This window comes from Erithacus rubecula (assembly GCF_903797595.1).
Source record: "Erithacus rubecula genome assembly, chromosome: 10".
NCBI lineage: Eukaryota > Metazoa > Chordata > Aves > Passeriformes > Muscicapidae > Erithacus > Erithacus rubecula.
Window position 1 is genome coordinate 9,044,472 of NC_136662.1, and position 27,107 is coordinate 9,071,578.

Here is a 27,107-nt window from a genome sequence, read left to right on the forward strand (position 1 = left end):
TTTTTCCTGAAGTTTTCTAAACTATGCTCTAAGGATCTTTTGTCTACAAGCAAGAATTTAGGCTTTAAATGTAAACTATTTTACAGTAATTCATGCAACATTAAAGTCTCTCAGTTGCAGCAGTGGCTTTTTTTCCAATTTTCTTTTTTTATAGTAAGGAATTAACACAAAACAAAGTTTTTGATGACTTCTGTTGATACCTGAATCTTTTCTTTGTGTAGGTATGTCTTTTCTGGTCTGTATATGTCACAGGAATTGGTCATGAAGGAGTATAACATGCATTCTTATGAGTTTAGTGTGCTGGAGGAAGTTACTATCTGGTTAGAGGCTCAGGGCTGATTTTTTTATTTATTTTTTGTTCTTCCCCCATCCCTTTTAGGTTATATACTTGAAGAAAACACCAGAAGAAGCTTACAGGACACTTTTATCTGGATCTAACCCACCATATCTTCCATTTAGGTATGTGAACACAAGAAATGAGGCTACCTTCTCTGTTTTGAAATTTGCTAAAAATTGGGGTTTAGATTGCCTTCCTAAAAGGTGTTTCATATCTGATATAGGTATTGTATGGAAATGACTAATCTCCAGAAAAAATATTTTTTACACCTTGTGTAATTACTTGCTGTTTGTGGGAATAATAAATCATTTAGATTGATACAAGTCTTAAGTAAGACTCAGTCTAGCAAACTGTCAGGTTTTGAAAGTAGTTCTTAGCATGTTTGTGATTTAGCATTTAAACCTTTTCTTCATGGTACTTCATTTTTGACTATTTGCAAGCCATTCAAATATTTGGAATTACCTAGTCTCTAGCTAGTGAGACTTAGAGGACTGAAGGAAGTTTCATGCTGTTGTAGTTTATCTATTTTAGAGAATGTGTACTGTTATTAAGGTTATGGAATGTTTTCAGTGAGTTACAGATAGTGCAGAGAATAAAGACAGATTGGTAGAAACTAAAGTCACATTGAGGCTTGAATCTAAGAAATTTTAGCTGTCATGCCTATCTAATAGAGAGACTTGCAGATATGTTTTATGATGGGACTGTGAAATGCCTTTATGCATTCTGAATGAGAATAGCTCATGGTATTCTTATGCAAACACTGGCAATGAAAGACAACTGCAAGAAGGTCAATATCCTCTCTTTTAGGGGAATCAGCTTTTTTTTCTAAGTAGTGTTTACTGTTGGCCAGTGCATTTGTAAATGTAGACCTTCCTTGTCTGTATCAAATTCCTCTGATTCTTCAACCACTCAGCAAAGGGAGATCAGATCCTCTCTTCTCATGCTTGGCACAGAAGCCAGATGCAATATAAACTGCTGGGCTGGTGGATTTTATGTCAAGACTAGTTTGACTACAAAATCTTAAACCATCAGCTACTTTTTTAAAAAAGGTATTAAATCAGTGATAGGTCTTATTGACAGAGAATTTATACACTGACTTGGTAACTGATAGCTCTCTAGAGCCCAACAGGTTTACTGAGCTACTGGTGTCCATTTTTTTAGCTAATTATGAAAGATACTTGGCATAATGTATTAAAAAACAACAGTTATTTTAAATGTATCAGGTTTTTTTAACATCTCTAAATTCTGTATAAGATACAGGGCTCATGATCTACATTAAACAATGTTTTGCATGTGCCTTGGCATTGTTTCCATGAGGATCTGCTCCATGATCTTCTGAGGTACAGAGGTGGTGCTCACCTGCCTGCAGGTCTCTTGACTTTCCCTTTTTACCTGTTTTTAAAAATAGGAATGATGTTTCCCTTTTTCCAGTCACTGGGGCCTGGGCCTGGCACTTACGACTCTTCAAATATGATGGAGAGTGGCTTTATATCACCCTCAGCCAGTTTCCTCAGGACCCTGGGACACATCTCATCAGGCCCATAGCTGAATAGCTGTATCTTGCTGACCAATTAAAGAAATGTACTGTTTGGGATTGTAGTAAATTGATGTGTCTTGGTTTTGACAAAGTGAAGAAACTTACTTGTCAGGTACCAAAATTGTAAGATGGAAGACTTGGGAAGAATAGTGTGTTTCCAGAACAGTCCCACAGGACCCTGTTTGCTCCAGTCAGAGGCTGTAGATTCTTGCCTTGCAACTAATTCCTTACAATACTGATGTTGACAAAAGTAGCAATAATAAGAAAATGCTGTTTCTGCTTGACTGGGAAGGGACTAATGAAAGTAATTGTCTCTGTGATTTCTTGTGAGACTGATTGGGACCACAGTAACAAATGACACAAAACAATTTCCTATTACATGTTAATTGATTATTCAATGGCAAACCTTGTGAGTTTGAAGTAATGAAATTTTATTCCAATATTCTAGCTACTCTAGAATCAGCAAAGGACATCTGATGAGGGTCTGCAGTGGGGCCATATAGATTAGCTAGAAATAGGAAAGAGAATTTAATCATCCTCCCTGGTATTTCAAAGCCTTTGAGACTTTTCAAGACGTAACCTAAATGTATTATCTCTTTCCTAATATTTAAATTCTATAAAGAAAATAATTTGGAAATACTAATCTTTGCTATTCAGTATTTGTTGACTTGAATTTATTCTTGCAGCTTTAGATATTACATAAGTTCTGTGGTATAGATCATCTCTGTTTGAATAGTTTTAAGAGTTTATCAGTGAGCAATGATCAGTTAAGTGTTACAACTGGACTATTTAACAAATTTGTTAATTTGATACCTGAAGTGTCCTCTATTTGAAAAAAAAAGAAGAAAACCGAATAGGGAGAAGCTGCAGCATTGTCAGATTGTTTGTGGGATACTGAGGTAGGTTTACATGAAGTGATCACTGAATCTGATCTACTTTCATGTAGCTCGGTGACCTCAAAAAGCCCTAATCGGCTTAGGTCTTCAGCTGCTATTTCATTTAAAGAGAGCTTCAGCAAATGCAGTTCAGGGTAGAAAGAAATCAAATCACTCCTCTTACAAAATTCATGGGAATTTATTTTGTTTTGTTTTTATAATAGAAAAGCTAAAGATAACTTGGCAGGATAAGGCACTGCTGTCTTTGAGACACTTTTGTCTTATTTTTGGCTGATTCACTGTCACTTGGTGACGCTCTAGTCTTTTGAAGATCTTATAATCTATCTTCTCCATCTATCTTCTTCCATTTAAAAAACAGTTCTAACACCAATTAAAATTGTCTTGAATACCAGTTGCTTACTGAGAAGCAGAGTTTCAGATTTTTACCACAAACTCTCTGTATCATCGAAAAAGTAAATATGTTTTAATATTATTATGTTCAGTCTCTAAAATAATGGCATGCATTTCAGAGATGGATTTTAGTTTATAGCTTCTGTGATTTGTTTCTTCATTGGCAAGTGCTGGGGAAACAAACTGCTTTGTTACTAACAGTGTTTAGCTAGTTTGGTGGCAGGGAAGGCATTATGTAGTATTGAGGTCAGCTACTACAACTGTGAAATCGGATGTGGGGTATGCAGCTCTGTAATGCCAGCTCACATTCATACTAAATCTGTATCTCCTAGAAATATTCACTTTTTTTCTCATTTTGGAAGTGAACAGAGTTCTGTCACTGTTTGAAAAGTAAGGTGGCTATTCATGTGGGCATAAAAGACTGTAAGAATACTGTAATGAAGCATGTGGCCAGCAACCTCCTTTAATGGTAGGGTGCACATCAGAGAAAATGAGGCGTTAGAGGCATGAGTGATGGAGGCAATGCATGGTAGCTGCCAGCATCTGTGCAGGTCACTACTAACAGCTGGCCCTGGGAACTGGAGCTGAGAATCCTGTACACCTGGAATTGTGCAACTAGGTCAGCTTCACCATCCTCCCTCCCTCTTTCATAGAATTTTGTATTAATTATTAATGGATTGGGGATTATGTGGCTTTTTCCCCCAGCATAGTTTTTATGAACGGCACTATTAGGTGCCTTATTGGTTAAAGAAGTAATTATATACATACAAATAAAAGAAAGTTATATTCTTCTTACAGCAAAATAACATTTAATATAGAACCTGTCTGCTACAATCATATCTTCTGTTCATATTTATCTAAATATTTAATTTTGTGGTTTGCATTGGTTGGGATTTTATTTCTGTCAGCCCCTCCACAAAACTGGTACAGCTTTTAAACCCTCTATACTATGTACCTGTGCCCATTGGGCACTTAATTTTTTTTGCTCACAAGACCTTTTTGTTTGCTAAAATGCTTTCATGCAGAAAGGATCTGTTATAATGTGATGATCAAACTAATAATGAAAATCCATTATCTGTCAAAAACATATTGTCTGTAAAATTTTTATTTGTTTTTATATATTCTGCTTATTCAAAGTAATGAGAATAATTTTAAAAATTACTCCGTTGGGTTTGGATATAGAATGTTTATACACACATCAGAGTTCCCATTCAAAAAAATTATGGTTAAGTGTGTTTTAATAATCCAATAATTCAAAAGCTTTCTTAGATTGGTCTGCCTGCAATATGACACTACCAAAATTGCAGCTTTTCATTTTCTTTCAAACATTTTCTATGAGCACTGCCTGCTCAAAGCAGCTAAACTTATTCTGCTCTTAAAGAATAAGGAAGAATTTTCTACCCTTAAAGTACTTGAGATTGAAGGAGCATATCACAAACTTCATATTACAGCAAATTTCATCAAAAAAGGAGACTTTTCAATAAAAGATTGAAGTTTTGAATCAATTATGGGTTAAATATGTTTGAACCTATAATGTTGCTATTCTGATAAATTGCAGTTCTTAGGACTGTCTGAGGCAGCTAAGAAAAAAAGCTATTAGAGGTTTCCTTAATAAGGATAAGTGATAAGGAAATAATCTGCTCAGGCAGAGTTTTGTCAAAATCACAGTGGTCTGAAGCACATTTCAAAAAGTGCTTTTTCATTTTTCCACAATGCATTTGTTGGGTGTTTTTTGTTTGTTTTTTTTCACCACTTGAGTATGTTTTGGTTTAGAGTCTCACTTCATCATTCACAGACAGGTTGTAATTTTTATAGTCATAGAACTGATGTTGAATAATTTTAAAGTTAATTACATCAGAACAACTTCTAATCATATCTATAACCAGACATCAAAATGAAAGCCTGTAAATTAATTCCAAGCTATAGTAGTCTTATTTGCCTGCCTCTGTTAGTAACTCAATTGAGACTTGAATAATGGTTAAAGCAAGCTATGCTTTATTTGCTGCTATATTTACACACAATCCTGAGAGGATGCCAACCTTCCTGTTCCAGAATAGCATAAATAATTTGGAAAACAGCATGTAGTTACCTGCTGAAAAACATGCATGTAAAGTAGCTTGCAATATCTAGCTGCATTTACTCAGAGCTGCATCTTGGGTGGGAGAGTACTTTAACCTGAACTAGCTTCTAAAAAGATGTCTTTGAACTTTAATTCAGAGTTTTCCAAGGGGATTGAATAGCTTGAATGTATTCTGTTATGTGCTGCCTTTCCCCTAGCTCTTAAAATAATTTGTGTATATTAAATTCATTTGTATTAAATCTGTAGGGATGCTTCGTTTGGGAACTGCACATACAATCTTACAATCCTGGACTGTTTACAGGGAGTAAATAAGGTAATAACTTTTTTTCTTAACAAAGCAGGTTTAAATTGATTTTTTAAAACATGAAAGAAAATATTGTTAAATTAGATGATAAAACCTGGTTTCAGAGCAGACTGTGAATGAGTAGTGATGAAGCCTAAGTTACTGTGTGTTTGAGTACTGGTGGTGGAGGAAGTTTGCACTTCAACCTGCCTGGCCTGGCCTTTGACAGCTTTTTGAACTTTACCTCCTGAATTGGAACATGCAAATGCACCAGGCCTGGTGCTGAATGCAAAGTCTGGTAATAGATCATTTATAGCCATTGGTGAGAGGGAATGACAGCTTGATGAAGTCAAGTGAAACAGATACCAAGCTATACTGTGATTTAATCAGAACAGTTTTTGCTTGTACTTGACCCCAGCTTTTCCCAAAATACTTGGTTCAGTGTTTGACACTCATCTTTTCAAAATTGCTGAAAACCAATGAAAACTAATGTATCTTACTAGTGGTTTGATGTGTCACTTTAAGTAGTCCTGAGCTATTAAGTTTCAGTATTGTTTTCTTTAAAAATTTTATACCAGTTCTTAATTGGGGACCTTTAAAGTTTGTTTGTCATTTCCCACCCTTCTTGGTGAAGGGAGCAGGTTATAGGAGCACTGCTCTACAGATACTTTATAGACACTTGTAATTCTCAGAAATGGCAAAACAAGTGTTTTTTAAAAATTGGAAAAAGAGAGATCAAGCTTAATATTTTTAGTTATGTGGGGGTGGGAAAGGAGCTGTCAGTTACCAGCAAGACTGTAATTTGTGAGGCATTCTACTGATCCTGAAGATCTGAAGTAGTCAGTGCAGTCACTGTAATTTATCTGCAGCTAATACATCAAAAGGATGGTGAGAATCAGTTTTTTCTCCTTTGTTCTCTTAAAGTTTATTACTGAATTTTTGTCTAGCTCACTTGCAGAGGTAAAAGCACTTTGGGCAGAAAATGTATACCTTAATAGAAAGTAGTCTTAGTTTACCTGGATAAATTTGGTGTTTTTATTTGTGTATGTCATATACAGGTAATTCAGGGGGCCTGCAAGTTCTGGAGTGCAGCCAGCCAGCCATGCTTCAATGAAATACATCTTTCAAAATTTACTGTTCAGACAGACCTCTCAGTATCTTAGATTTCATGGAGGTCCAGTCACTGAGCCTATCTTGTCTATAACAAAGCTATTTTTCATGTGTTCTAAAAAGATGCTCTGTATGTAACAAACAATGGCAGTCTGATGATTATTGGTTTTAAATAATAGATCTGTGATGTATTCTTATAACACCTTAATTCCAGAACTTTGTGCAATATCTATGTTTCTCAAAATGCAATAGGTTCAGTATAAATATATGCTGCACAAATGTCTTCCACCAATTTGGAATAAATATTGGCTATGAATTTTATATTCATAGAATTGCTTCCATTATGGTTATTAAATACAAATCTTTAGTATAAAAGTGGCATAATTAATAATAATGCAGTAATCAAATCAAAAAACCTCTTTCAGTCCTGTAATAAATACTGTCTAATATAGTCTAGTGGACTTTATTGTACCTGTGAAATGTGTATTAAAAGAAATAATAAAATACAGAATATACATGGCACTGCATTCTGTATATGCCATTTTGCCTAGGTATTATGGTGGTAAAACCAGAGTATCATACTAAGTGCAGAAAATCAATAAACTCTCAGTGTTCAATGTTTTGTTATGTCCAACTGTATGAAAATGCATTTGGCATAGGAATCATTAAATGAGTGTATGACAAAAAGGGAATTGCTTTTTAACTTGTCATCTGCCTTACAGAAAAAAAGCCCACACGGTGGGTTGTGGAGAATCAGTGTTACAATTTAAGTGATATGCAACAACCTTGTGTCCTATCCTCATGTCTTTGGAGGGGAAATATTGAGCCTAACATGTTTCAGTGACATTGTTGGAGTTTTTGTTGTCTGTGTTGTTGATCTGTGCAAAATGTAATGTTGTCTTAATGTAAAAGCTTCAGTAAGCCACAACCACAAACATTTAGGGATTTAGTTTTGCTCAAAAAGGTATTATAAAATAAGATTATGTGTTGTATTTCAGTGTAAACTGACACCTTGTTGCCTTTTAGGCCTTGCAGCATGGATTTTTTTGACTTTAAGACATTTGATGTGGATGAATATGAACACTATGAGGTTTGTACATTTAATAATGCGTTGAATGTGTTTGAGCTACTTAAAATAAGAGTATACAGTATCCCTCAACTTCAAACATACTGGAACACATTTTAAATTGAGTAAAACCCAGTGTTCATATATAAGGTATGTACCTGGAAACCTATATGCTCATTGTGAAGAACATGCAGGATTACTATCTTTGCAATTTCAGTGCATCATATCATAAATCAGTCTTCTGGGCCCTCTCTCCTGCTTTCCCAACCTTCTCCCTGGACACAATTCAAGGTCTCTCAGCTGACCCACAGAATGTTTTCTTTCAGCACTTGTTAGCTCCTTCTTCCATTTCTGTTAGTCCCAAATACATGACAAATTTTGTATGGGCACATAGATTAAGCAGATTTTGAGTTTGTTTTTTAGTGAGAATGCATTATGTGGAATTGTGGCAAAGGAAATGCATGCAAAATATTTCCCTAATGAAGTCCTAGAAAGCTAACAGATGTATTTCACTGTTCTGCCAACTTTCTTACAACCTAGGTATAGATACTCTGGTTGGCTCTAGATGCTTCCAGGACTTTGTAACATGCACACCTTTATCTTCTGATAGTAGAAAGTTATCTCAAGCTACATTGCTTTAGAGAAGTTTTAAAATGTGCTATATTGTACCTGTGGACTGGGCTGTGTGCAGAGGAAATCTCAGGCACAAAAGGTGTACATCAGTCTGCTCCAAAAGAGTTGCATGGTCTTTGTCTAGCACATCTCACCCCAAGGAGGGGAAAGGATTTTAACAGAAGTCAGTGACAATCATTTAGTTTATTGGACATCGGTTTTGAATCACCTATAAATTCCTGTAATTTACTGTTTAAAGAAAAGTTATATAAACTAAAGGTGTACTAGATATTTGATTATAAATTTAACTCTTCTTAAACTTGTGTTGCTCTGCTGATACTGTTCTTCCTATATTCTTCCCCTCTATTGTGATTTTCAGAAAACTTTGAAGTAACAAAAATAAAGTTACGAAGTTTGAAAATCTCAATTTTAAAAGTATTTTCTATAGCTGTATGTATTTCAGGTACATACTGAAATCTTCCATAAGTGTTCAAGAAAGTGATGTCAGAAGAGGAATAAACAGTGGAAAAACTCAATTGACAGCACATCTATGTATGTGTCTGCAGCAGGCAGTCTGTAACACGAATCTGCCTATTTCACTGAACTTAAAAGCATTTGTAGAAGGATTTCTGTATCCTGCAGTGTTTCATAATGATTAGGTTAAAAAATTACCAAAATTAAATAAACAGGAACTAAAATCTAAAATATGAGATTGCTGCTTTTTGCTTACTCTATGTACAAAAAGAAAACCTTGTTCTAAAAACAAATGGTAGTTGGGAATTCTTTATGTATAGAAGGCATTACTCTGCTTGAAAAAGAGGCTTAAAATAATTGACTAAAGCTATCCCATTATCTTGTTTAAGGCTTAACATTATTTTAGAGTGTGAAAAGTACGTACATGTGAATGATGTTTATAGTATGCTGTTTGCTGAGTTTAAGAAGCAAGAATTTGGAATCATCTTTAAATTTTTGTCCATTTTTTGGTATGTCTTTTTTTTTTCCACACATCATGGTCAGCTTTGTGTTTTGTTATGTCCTGTGCTATATTTCAAAAACTCTAAGTGTTACAGGTTTTTGCTATGTTAGTTCTTCAAATGTGCGGTTATGTAGATAAAAGTTGCATACGACTTAAATGGAGTAGGCTAAAAGGAAATTTAATTTCATGTTTATGGTTCTTTCATCTTGCTATGTTATCAAGGCAGCTAATTCCCCTTTTGTTGGACTGGAACTAAATTACTGATTGGGGTTTTTTTTAGTAATAATGATTTTTGCATGTAGTTCTGAGCATATATATACACATATATACAGACATGCCTGTAGTTCTTATTGATAAAAATTTAAATTATTTGCCAAAACCCCTGTAACTATAAAGAACTTTAACCACAAATAAAACTAGTGATACAAATACAAAAACATTTTTAGCATACCGAACAGTACTTCTTCCCCAAAAAGAGTAGGGGTGCTGCAGTGCTGGGATGTCAGTCTGTGATACCAATGGCTTGGCACTGAGGTTGGTTCTCGAGTCCTTATGCAACCTGGGTAACTTCCAGGGATTTCTGTTGTGAAGGGACATTGGGAACAAGCCTAATGGGCTCAGCTGAGCAAACAGTTGCTGAATTGATTACAGTGATGTCCATTATCAGAACCTTTCACTCATTAGGATGTTCTGATGAGCTGAGAGCCAAAACCACAAGCTTCATAATGCAGCTGAAGCGAGTGCCATGTCCTTAAAAATCATGCTGAGAATAACTGCATTGCCAAGCAAGGAATGAGCAGTCTTCAATTAAAGAAAGAAAAGAAGGCAGTTTAGAGCTACAGTTCATGTTACTTGTTTCCAAAAAAGCTTTCATTTTCAGCAGTGACAGAATTTGAAGAGCCTTTTTAGGTTTTCACTTAAAAGTGAGCAAGACAGGCAAAATGTCGTAGTTTGAAAGTTTATTAAATCTAGTTTCTTTATTTACTTTTCTTCTGTGATTACTAGCTCATCAGAGCTTATGCCAATATGTAAATTTCAGTTTCTACAGGGAAAGGGTAATTGTTTTGAAGGCTAATTGGTTTTTAATTTGTTTTCTGTGAATTGGGTTTTTTAGCTAGTGTTTCACAAGGAGCCACTTTTCCATAGTTTTTGATTAAAACATAGAAGTGTGTTTTTCAGTGTTATTAATAGGTGTCCTGAAACACTGAACCCCTCTCAAAGAGAAATATCTTACATAAAGGATCTTTCTGCTTTTATTGGAAAACTTAAGCAAATTTTGTTTGCATTTCAGTTTATCAAGATAGATCTGAGAAGCAGCTTATAGTTAATCTGTCCAATATAGTTAATCTACCTAATTACATTTGAAGTGTTTGTTTTAGTGCAACAAGAACATAGTGAAGTGTAAAATAAAATCTTGAGTATTTTTTTAACCTTGTATATGCAGATATTAAAATGTTTTTCTCTTCTGTAATTTTTGTAGCGAGTGGAAAATGGTGACTTCAACTGGATTATTCCAGGAAAATTTTTGGCTTTTAGTGGACCACACCCAAAAAGCAAACTTGAAAATGGTATGGTGTATGTTTTAATGCTATGCTATAATCTTATTTCTCCAGCATATAAAACCATCACACATCACACATGAGCGGAAGATAAGAGGGTTATAGATCAGTTTTAATCTTCAGAAATAGTAATCCAATAAGCATTTTATATAGGCTTGTAGAATTTAATTTAAAATGTTTTGGAATTCTTCTTTGCTAGAAGAATTTCAGTTCTTCTAACAGTCAGTGACTTTTCATCCTGTGATGAAGAGCCTGAGAGGCTCAGGTTGCATACTATTCTCCTGGAACCTGACACCTGATACAGTAAGTGTGCAGAATTAAAGGTGAGTTGATTAAACACAGAAGACTGTGTTAAAAGTTTTGTGTCTCTTAACAGAGTCACAGACCAGGACAGACTTTTAAAAGAAGCTTGTCTTTCCTACTGTAGATACATGGCATAATATGAAGTGCCTAGGGAATGTGATTCTAGTGGAATAAAAAAAAATTAATCTTGACTGCTTGACTGACAGAGGGAAAGTAGAGATTTGGTGCAACTAAAAAGAAAATCAGACATTTAAATGCTAACACCAACTTTTTTTTTTTATTTTGACCATATTATTTGTGCCATGTCCTGTTGTTTATGCGAGAATATTTTCTGAATATCTACCTTCCCTGCCCATCCCCTTCTGCTATCTCAAGTTTGACTGAAATCTGCCAGTAATGTAGTGTCCACTAAAAATTTAAACAAAATATAGAAAGAAAGTATTTTGGTTGGTTTGGGTTTCTTCCCCAATCATTGTTGCAGCCCTTGCAGAATTTTTTCTTAATTTACTTAAATTGCTTAATGGAATTTGGAAAACCTGCATTTTATTTATAACATACGTAACTGAAAATTATTAAATTAACACACTTAAAATCCAGTCCCAGGTGATAGCAAGCACACATTACAAAAGTACTTTTTTCTCATTATGTTGTGACTCAAATTGCATTTACTAATGCATGTATTACTTGTCCTGAACAGCTGACTTGTTGTTGGTCCTTGACTTCCCTCCCTGTCCCTCCATCTTCATCTAGAGGATCCTTTTGTCTCTGAGAATCAAGGCAATCAAGCTCTGTTACTCCCCAGTAGGACAGGAGTATTTTTGGTACTGCAGTTTATCCTTTGACTGTTTCTCTTGTCCATAATATAGATGAGCAATCTGTTTTCCTTAGAAACAGTGTTTCCTCTACAAGCATGCTTTTATTCTTGGTCAGCAGCTTGACTCTAGATAAACAGCTGTTTTGAAATGCTGAATTCATATATGTCCCCTGCTTTATGTATAAATCCCCCTTGCAGAGAGGAATGGGGGTTTAATGGGAGACAGTACAGTGTTTCAAATAGACTCTGGTTGAACTTTCTGCCTCTAATGCTTTTTATAATAAAAGTGGTCTTAGTGAGCATTTTTGGACAAATTTTTTATATTACATAGCATGTCTATTCTGAATAAAGTATGAAAGTATTTTTAGTATTAGCATGTTTATTATTGAAAAAGTTTCCAGGAGCATTTTTGATTGGTGAGATTTTGAACTTATGAACCTAGGACATTAAATGATCATGGCATTATATTTTTTGATAGGTTATCCTCTCCATGCACCTGAAGCCTACTTTCCCTATTTCAAGAAGCATAATGTCACATCAATTATAAGGCTAAACAAAAAAATGTATGAGGCAAAACGCTTTACTGATGCTGGTTTTGAGCATTATGATCTGTTCTTCATCGATGGCAGCACACCAAGTGACAATATAGTCCAGAGGTTCCTGAACATCTGTGAAAATGCTGATGGTGCCATTGCTGTCCATTGTAAAGGTATGTGCATCTATTCATTTCTCAGGCTGAAATTCAAAATAAGTATAAATCCATAGAGTTTATTCCAGAAATGTAACATTTAAGAACACTTTCAGATTGTTAGAGTGATAATTCTTTGTGGTGCTTGACTAAATATATGCCAAATATTTGTTATTTTCCTCTTACATCCTACACTGTTACAGCAGAAACTGACAATCTATTCTTCATTGTTCTGTGGGGTTTTTTTAATATGACTTGAAAACTTGAGATTTAGTTGATGCAGGTTGGTTTTTTTTTTTGCATTATGCTTTCACAGCATTATGATAATTGGCTAGGAAATGCAAAACACTAAAGGTTTTCTTTGTGCTTTTTGAGTGTTCTACATTTTTCTGTGGAGTATGAATTCCACAATTCAAATTGATGTGAGCTATTGTGATGCTAGCATTTCAAACCAGCCTAATTCAGCAAACCAGCCAGAAAATGCACAAAACATGCTTAGTCAAGAGAGATTAACAAAGGCTTTTAAGGGTTCAGCTTGATTTATGTTTAGAGTTGTGTAAGGACATGGTGGAGATTAATGTCTTGGCTGATCAGAAACAAGAATAATACTATTCATAATTTTCCCATGAACAATAAATATGTATGTTGAAAATAAACAGGTTTATTTGTCAGCAGGTTGTCTACAGTGTTACAGGAATAGTTAACTCAGGCCTAACTCAAGCAGAAATATATTGCAGAGGTGTTCTGAGCACAGCTATTGCACTAGAAACTGCTTGTCTCAGATGAGATAGAACAGTTAATTTGCAAAAGATTGTAATGGAAAGTTTGTACATTAACAGAATGTTGGAGGAAAGAACTGAAATCAATACTTCACCTTTTAAATTAGTCTTCAGAGCTTGTCTTCCAAGCTACAATTATGGAATCTCACTATGTGTGAAGTTCTACCTTCATCCTGCCTAAATCATCTTCACTTTAAAAAAAAGTCAGAGTTAGTTATTGGTTAAATGTAAAGAGCTTGTAGTTGTGTATATAATCATCAGCAGAGATGTCTGGCTGCTTGGAGAATTTCCATTTGGACAATTGGTGCATAAACAACAGTAGGCTACTGTGAGACTGTAAATTGCAAGTACTGTCTTTGTGGGAAATAAGATTTAAATGGGGAAACACTTTACTAGTAGATGAGACATAGAGCTAGAAAGAGGTTAATTCTCACTGCGTAGTTTGAGATTTTTACTGATATTAAAAGCTAATTTTTCTGTGTCTCTGTTGTCCCCTTAAAAAGAGGATTAGTTTGGGATTTGTTAGGCAATGGGTTAAATTATTTTAAGCTATTGATATCTAAAATTATACTTTGGTCAACAGTCTCTGCTCTTTATACAGATAGCAGCAAATAGTTTTATGTGCTGGTTTCATAACAAAACTGGTTCAAGAAAGAACCCACTGAGTTGCCCTCTGTTGAGATGTGACATGTATTTGCACCGTGGCATTTTAGGTACTTGTGTTGGTCTCTCAAAGGTGCTTTGATTATGGTTTTTTACTGGTATTATAAACATAAAGTTGGTGTCCAACTTGATCATGGCTTTTTAAAAAATATTGGCCTTTGTTTAAACAAAGTTTGAGGAGAATTTTTCAAATGCCATGAGTGACTGCTGTTGCAGATGTTCTTTTAAACATGAAAGATCTATGTCTATATCTACTGCATTGAAATTGAATTATGTAATAAATAGGATACTGAATCAGAAATTATTTCTTCAAATACTAATATGGTGAATAACGTTGCATGGAATTTTTCTTACATCCCATACTTTCATTTGATAATTCTGGTATGCTCATCCCTTCATATGTTATTTGTATTTCTGCAGCTGGCCTGGGAAGAACAGGAACACTGATTGCTTGTTACATAATGAAGCACTACAAGTTCACACATGCTGAAGCCATTGCTTGGATCAGAATATGTCGCCCAGGCTCCATTATAGGACCCCAGCAACACTTCTTGGAAGAGTATGTATACATATATATACCTTCTTGCTCCTCTCCATCCCTATCCATTTTGCACTATTTATAGGATCTAATTTGTCTACTGACATTTGTAAGTTATTGTCTGTTCTGTAGACTTAAGCTTAGTTAATAAGGGATTGAAATCTTGAGTTACTCAGAAGCAGTCAGCTTCTCTGGAGTTCTGTGCATTTTGTCCCTTTGAAGGGGCACAGGGCCCCAAGTCTGCATGTTTCTGTCCTGGAAATGTAGGAGTTAGATGAAAGTGGACAGGTGTAGACAAAAGATGAAATCAGCAAATAGGATTTATTAAATATTAGCATCAAAAGAATAGACTTTGAATGCTTTATATATCATCTGTGGCACTTTAATATTAAAATTGAATCATTTGTATGGTTTTTCTTTATTGTAACTGAAGATTAAATAAGTACGTGGTAGAAAGCTTATGACCTTCATCAAATTCCTCAGCATGATGTATTAAACATTTCTCATTTGGAGCTAGTAGTTATAGCCAAACAAATACATGGTTTTTATACAGCTTCACATCTCATCCTGACTGGAAATGAATGATAGTGATGTAGACAGTAAGTTTAATGTCATAATGGTTTCTGTGTTGTGCATTTACTACTGTAGTGGTTATGCTGATATATTTGAGTTGATGGTGTGATGATATTTACTTGGAGGCTTTTTCACTTTTATAGGAATGTCTTTAAATCTACTACAAGTAGGAAAAAGAGAATTCACCAGCTCAGCTAGATACTGTGTAAATACTGTAAAAGATGCACTGACCTTGCATCTTAGGATAGTGGAGAGAAAGAGGTATTACTGTCATTCAAGAGAAATAGAGCATGAATGAGGGGTTTTATTTATTTTCCAGTGCAACTAAATGGACACTCATCTATTTTAGAGGTGGCTTGCTGTTATTCAAAACACTGCAGATCACAAACTTTCACAAACTGCAGGTGTTCACTGGAGCCAGATTAGTCTTCTTCAGTCAGTGCTGATGCTTGGATGATACATTCTTAAAAATGACTTGCACAATAGAGAAAAATTACCAGAAAGGTAGTAGGTAATGTAAACAGTAAGTGGTGTTTACTTACAAGATAGGGAAAACAAGACCCATGTCTTTTCTTGGTTTGACTGAAGGAATACTTGGCTTGATTTTATAGATAGGCAAAGATCCTTTAGATCTGTCTGCATTTGTCACAGCTGGGAGCTGTAGTGTTGTTCAGTAAGAATTTTCTACTTTCCTAAGAGTGGTAGGTATCTGTTTCAACAATCAGACAGAAGTCAAGCAATGTCTCCCATGGTGTCAAAATGGAGTTGGAGTTGGTAAAGAATGTCAGTTACATCTTTCTAATATAAAATGTCTTGCCCTCAAGGCTGCAAAGTTGCATCTGACAAAAAGGTAACATCTTGGAATTTCAATCTCCCAAGCTTCATAGATGTCAAAGCCTAATTTCTTAGGTTCCTTGAGGTTTGATAAGGAAGGTTTGACTAGTTTAGGGATTTTTATAGAAACTCTTCCACTTGAACGTGTATCAGATCAGTTTGTTACTGCATATGCAATAATCATGAAAGATTTCAAAAGTATTTAAATTCAAGCATGTTTTCTAGGCTCCTTCTGTTAGATGGACTAAGTGGCACTCCCTCTCCCCCTCTATCCCTTTGTTCTGCCTTCTCATGATTTTTACCAGGGATGTAGTGAATTTTTTCTGAAGTGCTTATCTTTTACATTTATTATGCAAAATAGCTTAGCTCTTAAGGCTTGCCATAATATTTTGTTTACAAACAAAAGTTTCCAGTGAAAAATGTATTCTTATTTAATTCCTCATTTTCTTCTTCTCTGTTCAATGGAGGAATGGAATGTTGTTTCTATAGTATGTAATTGTGTCTCAGTGATACTTACCCAGCAAACTGCTGATAGAAGAGTAATGCAGACTCATCAAAAAAATTTGCTCTGCCCATGTGCATTGTAGCAAAGAAATTGTTATTATTTTACCACCTCTGTGAAGGATATGTTCTTTCAGTTTCTGAACTTCCATATTAGACTCCTGGTGAATTTTACGTGACTACATCCTCTTGCACTGCCCAGCTGTAGTTTCACTACACAATATCTGTATCCAGAAAACTCACACTAGTGAGTTGCAGAGTTCTGTATCATCAATTACCATCAATTACACATGATGTATATTAAAGCACTATTTTATATTATTAAGTTGTGTTTTAAAAGCCTTTAAAATATGACTGCAAATTCCTGTTTAATTAGCCTCTTACCCCAGAAGGATTTGATGAAATGAAGTTTTAGTACTGTAATGATTACAGACTTATTTGGTGATTCTGGATTGTTGTTTTGAAGTATTGAGGTTATAAATTTTTTTTGTGATAGACATGTAAACTTTTTTTCAGATAAAGATGTACAGAAGATTCAAATGTTGGCAGTCTGTAAGCGTGGCATGTTTTCCTATGTTTTTTTATATGTATGCAAATGTGTTGATCTGAATGGCTTTGGTTTTGTATCCTGAAGGAAGCAAACAATGTTATGGCTGGAGGGAGATCTCATCAGATCAAAGCAGAAACAGCGAGGACTGGATGGAAACTTCAACAGAGTTCTTTGTGGCTTGAATGACATTTCCATCAGTGACACTTTGAATAAAGCACAAGACTTGGATCAATACAAGGAGGTAAGTTTTCTTAGAAAAGATTTCAAACAGATTGAAGCTAAGCTTTTAATAACTACCTATAGATAACTTCTAGATTTTTGGGGTTTTTAGGCTTGTATTAGTATTAGATTGATTTGAATCCCCCCCCCCCCCCCAGATTATTTTATAGGTCATAATTAGAACAAATCTTCACTTCAAAAATAAAATGATCAAGTAATATTTAAAACTGGTACAGCTTTTTCAAGTTTCAAAAGATTTGCATTATTTCAAGTCATTCTCTTGGGATTTTCAGCTTTTTTCTTGAGAATGAAGGAAAGCAAAAGGTCAGCTTTACTCCTGGAAACAAAAAATCTGCTTATTCCAAGTTTTTAACTGTAATAATGCAGAAGTGTATAAATGTCCAACAGACATCCTTGAAGTAAATAAATGCTGGCATTAGGCTTGAGCATCATGAACTGACTTTGAGGTCACATTGTGCAAAAACCCAATGTGAGTGTGTTTGTGCAGAGGCACATTTAATGTACCAATGCTATACAAAGAGCAGTGCCATGTCTGCAGGAGACAGTAGGTCAGCCTTCTGGATTCTGATCTTCAGCAAGGAGATGCTCAGAGCTTTGCAACTAACTTTCCTAGAATTTGATAGATTCCCTTGCTTGTATATTTTTGTTTCCCAGAATGATTCTGAAGACAAAGATGTGGAAGCTCAGAATGAGATGACACAGGGAGATAAGCTGAATGCCTTAAAAACTCGGAGACAGCCTTGTTCTGCTACAGCTGGAGCTCTAAGGTAATTATACCAGTCTGAGGTAATGTGCAGTTTTAAATTCAGTCCATGCTATCAGGTCTCTGGGACAAGTACATGATCTTGTTTAAGGCAGTGGTACTACCTGTGCCACCTTCTGTGGTGGAAACTTTTCCAGATATGTATCTATTAGTTGCAGATTTGGTTTGTTAATCTTTTTCTTCTCTCCTTTGTTGCCCTCTGTCTCCCTGTGTAGGGATACCTTCTTACTGTGTAGAAGTAAAAGATAATGTAAAAAGTACTTCAAAATTTTCTAATTTATATCTACTGTTTTAAAACTTACCACTTGAACAAAATATTCTAAGTCAGACTAGTTGTCTTTCTATAATTAGTTTTCTTACAGAAATTTAGGGTTTTTCAGAACCAGTAAAAATGTGAACTTTGAAATTAAACCTGAAGTAACACTAGTTCTTTAACTGTAAATTAGGACATTGCTTGTCAATAATTCTAACTCTTGTTTTTATGTTTTAAGCCAGCCTGAGACAGACAGATGTGATTTGGCAGAGGGGAATGGTTTTTTATCCTTGCATAAAGATTGCTGTTTTTGTTTCTTTAGGCTGCAAGACATGAAACTGCACACCAGGTCAATATCACAGCCCTTCAGGTACTGACTTTTAGAACTCTAGTTCTAAATATATATCACTTGATTAGGGTCTTAATTTTCAGTGTTTTTGATAATTGCTAATCAATTTATGTGATCACTATTTCAGACTTATGAGCATAGGTGTGTAACAAACCCATTTAAACACCTGCAAATTGCATGCCTTACCCCATTGAATCAATAATACAGTATGTAAGACAAAATTTCTATCATTATCAAGCATTAATACTAAAAAGAGCACCTTTTTTCAGTTTTGTGACCTGAATTTTTGAGTTGGATTTCTCCAGATGGCTAGCATTGGAAATTAATATTTTACACTTTATTGGTGTGTAGTTCAAGTTGCTCTAATTTTTCTTCTGTGCTTGTAGCTGGAGATCTGAACCCAAGCTTTTTCATCCTTTAGGGTCTAATTGTTGTATCCCTTCATCTAGGGTTAGAGAAAATTAATTTCTTTAATTAATTGATGTGGATAGCCATAATAGTAACAATTTGAATTAAGTCTAACATACATACAGCTCATTATCAGCACATTAAGAATTCTGTCATTAGGAATCCCACCATAGAAAGACCTGCATATCCTGTGTAACTGTTCATTTGGAAATGATGCTGACCTCATGAAAACTATGGTTTTGAATTTTTCTACTCATGCATTGCTCTATAAGCTCAAAAAGTACTCTTAGTCCTTACTCAGAGTTCTAAAACTTATGATAAAACTTACAATAAATCTATAAGAAATGGACCTTGTCCTTCATAAATTATCAAGGTGAAAATTAGCTTGTAACTTTTAAATAAAGTGCAGCAGGGGAAATACTTGGGTGGGTATCTGGAAGGTTTTTTTAGAGAATATGTTTAAGCAGGTAAACTGGAGTTTTTGCTGTTGAGCTCTCAGAATTGAGAATTCACACTTTTTAAAATACCAGTCTATGCACAAAAAGACTGTATGTGTTGGAGATGTATCTTTTAATTACAAAATCTTGCTTCTCACTGGAACTCTGTGCTCTTTTTAGACTGAATACTTCAGGTAGCACAGAAGGATCCATTTCTCCTCTGAAGGCCTCCAGAGTGATGGCAGTTACTTCACCATCTGCAGAAAGAATAAGCAGACTTTCCACGTCCTCAGGCTCTAACCTTAAAAGGTTTTTTTCTTCTTCTCATTTTGGTTCAGATGCTCACAATATTCTGCAGTGGTTGTCAGCACATCTGCAGCTTATGAAGCGCTTGCTATTCTTGGCTATAAGACTTAAATTTACTTACAGTGATTTGCTGTTCCACTAGCCTAACTTCAGTTGCCTACAGATATAAAAAACAAGCAAAATCCAAAATCTATCCTACTGGTCTGAGAGTTTTATTGAGATTGTGTCATCAGAAACAATACTTGCTCAAGTGGTTTGTTAAGGTTTCATTCACTTATCTCAGTTTATAGATGTTTTGCAGGTATTCCCACTAGTCTGTATACTATTCCTCTCAGAATACTGAGTGGTAATTAATTTTTTTATGAGTCCTTGATTTATTCCTATTTAGCTTCATTATTACTATTGTCCTAAGTAATTATATATATTAGACACTCTGATGCATTTTTAATAACTATGTTCATAAATATTTGCCCGAACAGATTAACCAGCTTGAGGTATTTCAGGACACCCTATTTCTAGTCTCAAAATTTTTCATATTACTACTTGTTACTTGAAGGCTTGTGTCACAAAACTGATGGCAAGAAACAGAGGAGGAGTTCCTAAACTATTCCATGTACACAGAGTGCTTCAGTGTAAATTATATACTATCTAAACCTTTCAACACCATGTCCTGCATGTGTGTATGGCTTGACAGAGGTGAAAGCTGGTCATGCCATAGTGCTTGAATAAGCAAAACTTGGAAAGTCCTTACAAAGAATTGTTTTTCATTCCTTAGGAGCTAGAAAATGAACCTGTGTGCAAACACAATTATTTCAGAATGGTCTGTGTTATTCACCTAATGTGTTCTGAATTGTCTGTTACATTTTTGTATATATCTCTACATACCTTGTGAATATTTTTTTTCCCTGCATGTGTTTTCCATTCAGCATTTCCATAAACTCCAGACTAGCCAGTTCTCTAGGCAACCTGTATGCTGCTTCAGATGATGATGAGAGCAAAATGACATCATCGTTCTCTAGGACAGGTTTTTCTGTAAGCCATATCTCCAGTCACCTGAATGGCAGCTTGCAGCTGCCACACAGAAAAAACCATGAACTGAACAACAACTTATACAACAGAAACAGCAGTAGTGGCAACAACCTGAGCAGCCAAAGCAATTTTCACAGCGCCGTGACAGATGAGTATGCACCAGCCTTCCTTTATGGGCCTTACAGCTCCTCCAGCACGGTACCAGAGTCCATTCCTGTAAGTCACAGTCACAACAGCACTTTCAGGCTGCTCACTGATGCTTTTCTTTCTTGCTTCTGTGAGCAAAACTGTAGCAAAAAAAAAAATCATAACTCAGCATAATTCTCCAACTTCCTCTAATGTTCCTGAACAGCACCTTTGTCTGTTACCTGTCATTTCAGCTGCTTTTGTTTCCATCTCTTCTAAGCATCTGTTATATGGAAGCTTCATGAAAATAAATCACACCTGATCTTTACAGTCTTCCCTGATAACCTTTTTAATGGACCTTCTTACCCTTTAGATTTTATTTCAAATTATCTGTAATGCAGTCTGTAAGTTAATTATGTGTCTTCATCTTCATGCAGTAACAGATTTTAAGAAGCTTTTCTATGTATCATAGTAAACAGGACATCCTTAAAGATAGGGCTTATTTGAACAATTAGTGCTCTTGACTTGAAACCTACTCCTTTTCTAATAGCAAGTGTGGAAGGTATTAGAAGCAAAATATTCCTGATGGTCTCATATTGCAGTTTTCATTCCTCAACAACATTGCTGCCTTGGGCTTATTTTGTGCTCTTTTTCTGTGTAAAACAGTCTGTATAAAGAGGATGTACAGATAAACTAATGCAATTTGGAAGTGTTTCTATACAAAATGCAGAGAAGAGAGGCTAGAGAAACTTCAGTTATGAAATCAGAAATAGCATCATTTATTCTAGGGAAAAAGTAATTGTATCCAGTACTATAAATCTAAAACCAATTTAAAATATCTGGTTTCCAAGGATTTGATAGCCTACTAATTATAAAAAATAGTACACTTTTAAATATATTTTGCCTATGATTAAGGGAGCCTGTCAGCCTCTTTTGACTAGTTCTGACACTTAGGATTTTTATTATTTTTACTGGGTGGAAATAAAATTGGCTTTGTATAAAATTAACTTCAGAGTATTGCACATCACTCTTCTATTTCCTTAACCACTGATAAATTGGTTCAGTATAAAGAAAGTTCTGGTGTTAGACCTGCTAGTGGTTTTGAGTGTGGTGAGTCTGTCTTAAAACAGCTAGTAACATACATTGCTTGTAAGTGGGATGTCCTGCAAAAGGTCATTCATAGGCTGTGTTCCCTTCTTCCTGCAGAAGTGGATGACCCACCCTCTTGTTAACAGCTCACTCAGAGTCACATCTTCACTCACTTCAGAAGCCACATCTTTGTAGCTTGGGAGTATGAATTCTATTTCTGAGGACAGATAATAGTAGGAAATAAAATATCTTTTGTTCTATTATGGAATTAAATTGCATGTGTGACTGAAGCCTAATCTGTATAAAGAGAACATTGAAGTTAGTTGAGGGAATGTGATTCTGTATTCTCCAACTCAGTGTGTTCTTCCTGCTGTGGTAGAATCTGCTTGACCTAAGGCAGCTCTTCAGAATATTTGATGCTTTCAGACTCCTTGTTTAAAAAAACATCTAGCTTCTTATCCACTACAGTTTATCTGGAAAGAAATGCTGATATTCCTTGATCTTAGAATCACTGTTCTGCATTGAGTCTAAAATTGAGTTTACTTTAAACAGTAGCAGTAACTTGTTTGCAAGAGAGTTCTTGAATGACACATCTTCACCTCTTTAACTGTATTTTTCCCTACTACATGGGATAGTAATAAACTATATATAATTGAGATGATTTTTCAAGTGAGAAGTTTTTGTATGCTAAAACAAGCTCTAGAACAAGAGGACTGTTCTTGTTTAACTAACTCGATTTAGTTTCTTCAGACACAGAGATGAGGAGACAGATGAAAAGCTGTATATCAAGCCAGGAATGTTTGTTTGAGATACATTAATGAACCTTTCATTTGTTCATGGATTCTGATTGTTCTGGAAAGTCATCCTTCTTAGGTGTTCCCAGTCTTTAATCCAACATGCTTATGGAAATTCAGTCCTCAGGAGATCAGTTCTCCGGTCCTGTTGAGTATCCTGGAACTAAAAGTCAATATACCAGTGGGTCAGAGCAATCACTCATCTGAATAATAAGTGGTAAATTGGCTGATTTGATATTTTTTTTAATGTCTCACTTCTGGTACTGTCTAATATTTAATGTATTGAACAATAATTCTTTGGAGAGTCAGCCTATTCTCATTCCTTGCAGTTGTTTCTTTTGTAAATTATATGCTACCAGAAGCATTTATAGAGGAGCTTTTTCCATATTTTACTTACAGCTACATGTTGTGCATAAAGTATTTTCATGTAAACTTACATGCAGCATCCCAAGGGGAAGAAATTCCTTGTGACTGTAATATGACTTAGTCATGAAAATAAGCTGACATCATTCACAATAGGCCAGAATTTACAAAGGAAATTAATTGTTGTCTCTTTGCAGTAGAACTATTAAGTTACTTAAAACATTTATTTAAATGAAATATCTTAGGCATAGTGTAAAGTTTTAGGTTGAATTGAAAACATTTTTGAAGAAAAAAACCTTTTTAAAATGCACAATTCTTCTGTTTTAAGAATAAGTCTTTAATTTTCTTCCAACCTGTCTTAATGATTTAATAATGTGTGGAAGGATATAAGGGATATAAAGGATATAACCTTTGAATAAGTCTTGGCTTGATGTTGCTTGCTCTTGAGTAGAGGTTATACACAGTCAGATGCAGCAAGATCTTTAAACAAGATTCTATCTCCAGTCTTCTCTGAAGAGTGAGGTGAGCTAAAAATACTCTATTTTATATATTGTATGCTGTGATGTGAGAAGCAGCATTTCTTAGTAAAGTCGTGTAAAGTCTACATAGAAAAGTGCAAGATTCTGATTTACCTGTAAAATAATATTCTTTCAATATAATAATGGCTGAAAAGTGTTCCTGTTTGAAATGATTTTCAGATATGTTCTGATTAATGCATTTGCTTCTAAATGTACTCTGAAGCCTTGTGCATATTTCCCAGTCACAGAGGAGTGCACTAAATTGCTACCCATTTTATGCACAATTGACTGAGTGCAGTTGCTGTGATGTCCTGAGGTTTAAGACAAGAGTGGGTTTTTCAATCATTTAATCTCTGAATGCTTTCTGTCTGGTAGTGAGCAGCTCACTGGCAAATACAGATGGCTTATTTTGAGGACAGAGTAATTTTTTTTAATGACTGGTCCCACTGATTGACCAGAGTAAAACTATTTCATTTTTAACCTGAAACTTTCTCTATGTCTTTATTATTTCAGTGTTACAGCCCTTTGTTATCTAATTTTCTTATTATGGAGATATCTCGTGCTGCTTATTTCAAGTTGATTTTTCTTTTGATAAACTAAGTTAGCTCAAAACTCCTTCTGGAAAGTGTTAAAATTCTTTAATTTTTAAATTTTTTTCTATTTCAGAAAGCTGCTACTCAGTGCTAGCCTGCTTATAAATATATAGCTTCTTTTATTTTCTTTTACTGCAATGCACTGAGAGCTGAGAGGGAAGGAAAAAAAAAAAGAGTTCTTGCCATTGATAGTGACTTCTGTTTCTTCTATTTAAGTTCCATGTCCTGCATTCCTTGAGGGACTGATTTTTGGTTTGTGATATTTTTTTTCCATGTGGAACTCGGTGGAAAAGCATAATCTCTTCTTTTTATTTGGTTTGTTGGTTTGGGTTTTTTTCTCCCTCCCCTCCTCTCTTCTTCTAGGACCAATTAACCCACCAAGGAAGATTGTTTTTTCCTGACCACTTCAGCCCAGGCATGTCAGGACATGCAGCTGTTTTGCTTTTGGTGGCTCTTATCAGTGGTCTGAAGCTCATCAGCAAAATATGGAATAGTATCAAGCTACCAGTTCTGGCAGAATTATTTTAGAAACAGAATTCTGTTTAATCATTTCCACTTCACTGCTTTAGATGCTGAAATTACTTGAAAGTCGTGACAGCCCAGCCTAGGCTTGTTGCAGTGTTTGTGTTCTTTCTAATTGGAGCACATCAAGTGATGTACCTGACAGAAGTCTATTACATGTCCTGGTGCTTTGTTTATTCACTTAGCTCATCAAAGGACTCTTGAATGATATTGACTAATTCCCTTTTTCTTAATTTCCAAAATCTTCCTTCCCTGAGTTAGATATCAAGCTAACCAGCTGTTACCATGCAGTACTTTTATTTTAGAAAATCATCTCATCACTCTTACTTGTCTATCTTTGTTAACATGAGTGGTTCAGGAGCATTTTGAGATGGCTAGGACAGCAATTGTTCAGTTCTACTCCATGTTCACCAAACTCATTAGTGAGTTTTTCCTGCAGTATGGAAGAGAAAGTTATTCACTGGTGGGTTTTTTCCAGTGTTTTGTAATGAAAAAGCATTAATACTGCTGTTCCACATTCCACTTAACAAAAAGGAAGAATAAAAAATAATCCTGACTATAACTGTTGTTGTCAGACAAGTATTTTTCTCTAATGATTTTTGTCCTTCATCAGTTCAAACTTATAATCCACTTTATCATGTTTATGCTGATGAGCTAGAAGCTTGATTTTCAAAGAAAAGAAAACTTACTGTTACAGTGAAATAGAATAAATATTTTATTTTACAAAGTGTATGTTTTGATTAAACAGTATCTCACAATAACAATTTGCAGAATTACTCTCTTCAACTATAATCACACTTAAGGTACTGCTATAAGATTTTTGCTTTGTTCTTACAATAGTTCTAAATCCAAATATCATTCTTTAAGATGTATTTTTATTGGAGAATATGTAACTGGGTAGTCTTAAGATGAGTCACCTTTTGCTTCTATAGCTGTCATGGAAACTGGCAAGATGGAAACATTGCCAAAAAATTGAGAAGTGTTGGCAGTGTTTTAAAATTTATATACCTCATCTCTACCTGTAGCATGTTTTTTTTTAATAAGAGCTTACCATTAATGTAGATAGGACAGGCTTTGCAAAAACCAAACACTAGTGTGTCTTGCTGATGTGTAAATTCAGCAGACCCATGGGATCACTTTGTGTGTGTGCATATTCTCTAATGCATCCTGAGTTAGTTTAGTGGCTCTTGTGTATTCACAGTAGTTCTTGCCTGCAGCAGCACTCCCATTGCAGCAGTGTTTTGGGAGACTCGATGCACAATTCAAAAAACTTAAGTTACATTTTTGCAATTAGCTGAGGAAAGGGCATGTTCAAATCCTAACAAATAGACCTAAAACACAATGCAAAATCAGACTGACTTGGTCCTGCAGTCACATGTCTGCAAATACAGTTCTACTGCCTCAGTGGATTTGGTGCTTGTTTTCTCTTCCAGGAGGTTTTCTAACCCTCCTCTTGAAGCAGAAAAATGAAAGCCATCTAAGCAGTTGTTTCAGCATAAACTTCATTAAATATCCTTAACTGTAGTGAAACTATTTAATTCTTAGTTCTTTGTTTAAACATCTATTACTTGGGTATAAAATGGCAAGCTTGACACAGAATGGGACCACTGTAGGAATACACATTGAGATTTCTTCTCCATTAACTGATTTATACTCTCATTTTTGCAATTCAGCAGTGAATTTACTTTTTTTTTTCCTTCTATTTTTAACTCTGTTTTAAATAATATTTTGTTAAATTCAGAAAATTACTTGTAAAATGGATTGGAGTTTTTTGTTTATAATAAAGTTTCAGAAACATAGGCCATACGTTTAGTCATGGCAAATGTAAATTTTAAAATAGAAGGCTCTTCAAAAGATTGAAAAGAAAAAATGAAAAAACCCACAATTACAGGCTTTGAAACTTTGCAGTCAATCTCTTCAGACATGTGAAGAGATTGAAAAGCACAAATTATTTCTCTGGAAACACAAAAAAAATCAAAACAAGCCTCTCCTGCTATATTTAAACTTTTACCCTCAAATGTAAATCTGTATACTTTACAATAGCTCAGTTGTTTCAGCTATCACCATGTGATAGAAAATTTATGTGAAGTCACATAGATTAATCTGAAAAAAATGCTGTTTTGGTTTAATTACTTGCCTGTATTTAGAAAAAAACTGAGACATTAGGAAGAAATCATAGGGATGTGAAGTAGAGTTATGATGAGGATAAGAACACACTGAAAAATATA

General features: G+C 34.9%; 1 protein-coding gene across 1 annotated transcript in view; it reads left to right on the forward strand.

Moving 5' to 3' along the window:
* Window positions 1–27,107, forward strand: part of CDC14A (cell division cycle 14A) — a 47,200-nt gene that overhangs the window by 18,186 nt on the left and 1,907 nt on the right. Inside the window, 12 exon segments of the mRNA XM_079313733.1 lie at window positions 380–459; window positions 5,487–5,553; window positions 7,660–7,674; window positions 7,676–7,723; window positions 10,768–10,855; window positions 12,442–12,672; window positions 14,514–14,652; window positions 17,174–17,330; window positions 17,984–18,096; window positions 18,668–18,715; window positions 19,720–19,848; window positions 20,772–21,090. Of these exon segments, the coding sequence (XP_079169859.1) occupies window positions 380–459; window positions 5,487–5,553; window positions 7,660–7,674; window positions 7,676–7,723; window positions 10,768–10,855; window positions 12,442–12,672; window positions 14,514–14,652; window positions 17,174–17,330; window positions 17,984–18,096; window positions 18,668–18,715; window positions 19,720–19,848; window positions 20,772–21,090 (1,434 nt within the window).